At 60.4% G+C, this 727-nt stretch overlaps 1 protein-coding gene across 1 annotated transcript; it reads left to right on the top strand.

Moving 5' to 3' along the window:
• Positions 1-54: 54 nt before the first annotated feature.
• Positions 55-723, top strand: ACA1_312480 (uncharacterized protein; the record flags this gene model as incomplete). Its single annotated transcript, XM_004354495.1, has 4 exons — positions 55-111; positions 196-306; positions 374-490; positions 577-723. Coding segments are annotated over 4 exons (432 nt in total), but the record flags the coding sequence as incomplete, so codon positions are not given.
• Between the last annotated feature and the right edge of the window lie 4 nt (positions 724-727).

Below are 727 nucleotides of genomic sequence, written 5' to 3'. Positions count from 1 at the left end.
GTCGCCATGGTCTCATTGCTCAATGGTCAGGTGCCCGTGGCTCGTCTTGACGACATGGTGCTGCGCATCTTGACCGCCATGTACATGGTGGGCATCATGGACACCCCTCAGGTTTCGTGCGCCCCCGCCTCCACTTTAGCGCCTACTCGACTATGATCTAGTCTTAATTCGTTTTTTGGCGACGGCACCACACAGACTGGTGACCTCAACGTCGACGTGCGGACGCGCGAGCATACCGAGTTGGCCCGCAGGCTCTCTGAGCAGTCCACTGTCCTCCTGAAGAACGACCGCAGCATCCTCCCCATTGTATGGCCTCCTCGCCTCCCCCCAGTGAATGTTTTTTCCGCTGATTCTACGGGGATGCAACGCACAGGATGCGACCAGGCTGCGCACCATCGCGGTCATCGGAGACGATGCCAACGACAACCCCGTGTTCCGCGGTGAAGGTTCCGGCGAGGTTAGCGCCGAGTACGTCGTCACGCCCCTTGAGGTACTCCCCACCCACCCACCCACATCGCTCAATGCCATGGCCAAGCCAAGTGTACAGGTGATGACCATACGTTTGGGTGAGTGCAGGGCATCAAGGCTCACCTGGCTCGCCGTGGGCTGTCGGTCGATGTGATCTACGTGAACAACTCAGTTATCGCCAACGCCGTGGCCGCCGCCAAGAAGGCCGACCTGGCCATCGTGTTCGCCGGCGTCGAGTCCTCCGAGGGCTACGATCGTG

The sequence above is a fragment of the Acanthamoeba castellanii genome (genome assembly GCF_000313135.1).
Source record: "Acanthamoeba castellanii str. Neff unplaced genomic scaffold scf7180000083782, whole genome shotgun sequence".
Lineage (NCBI taxonomy): Eukaryota > Discosea > Longamoebia > Acanthamoebidae > Acanthamoeba > Acanthamoeba castellanii.
This window is presented reverse-complemented; position numbering and strand designations above follow the sequence as displayed.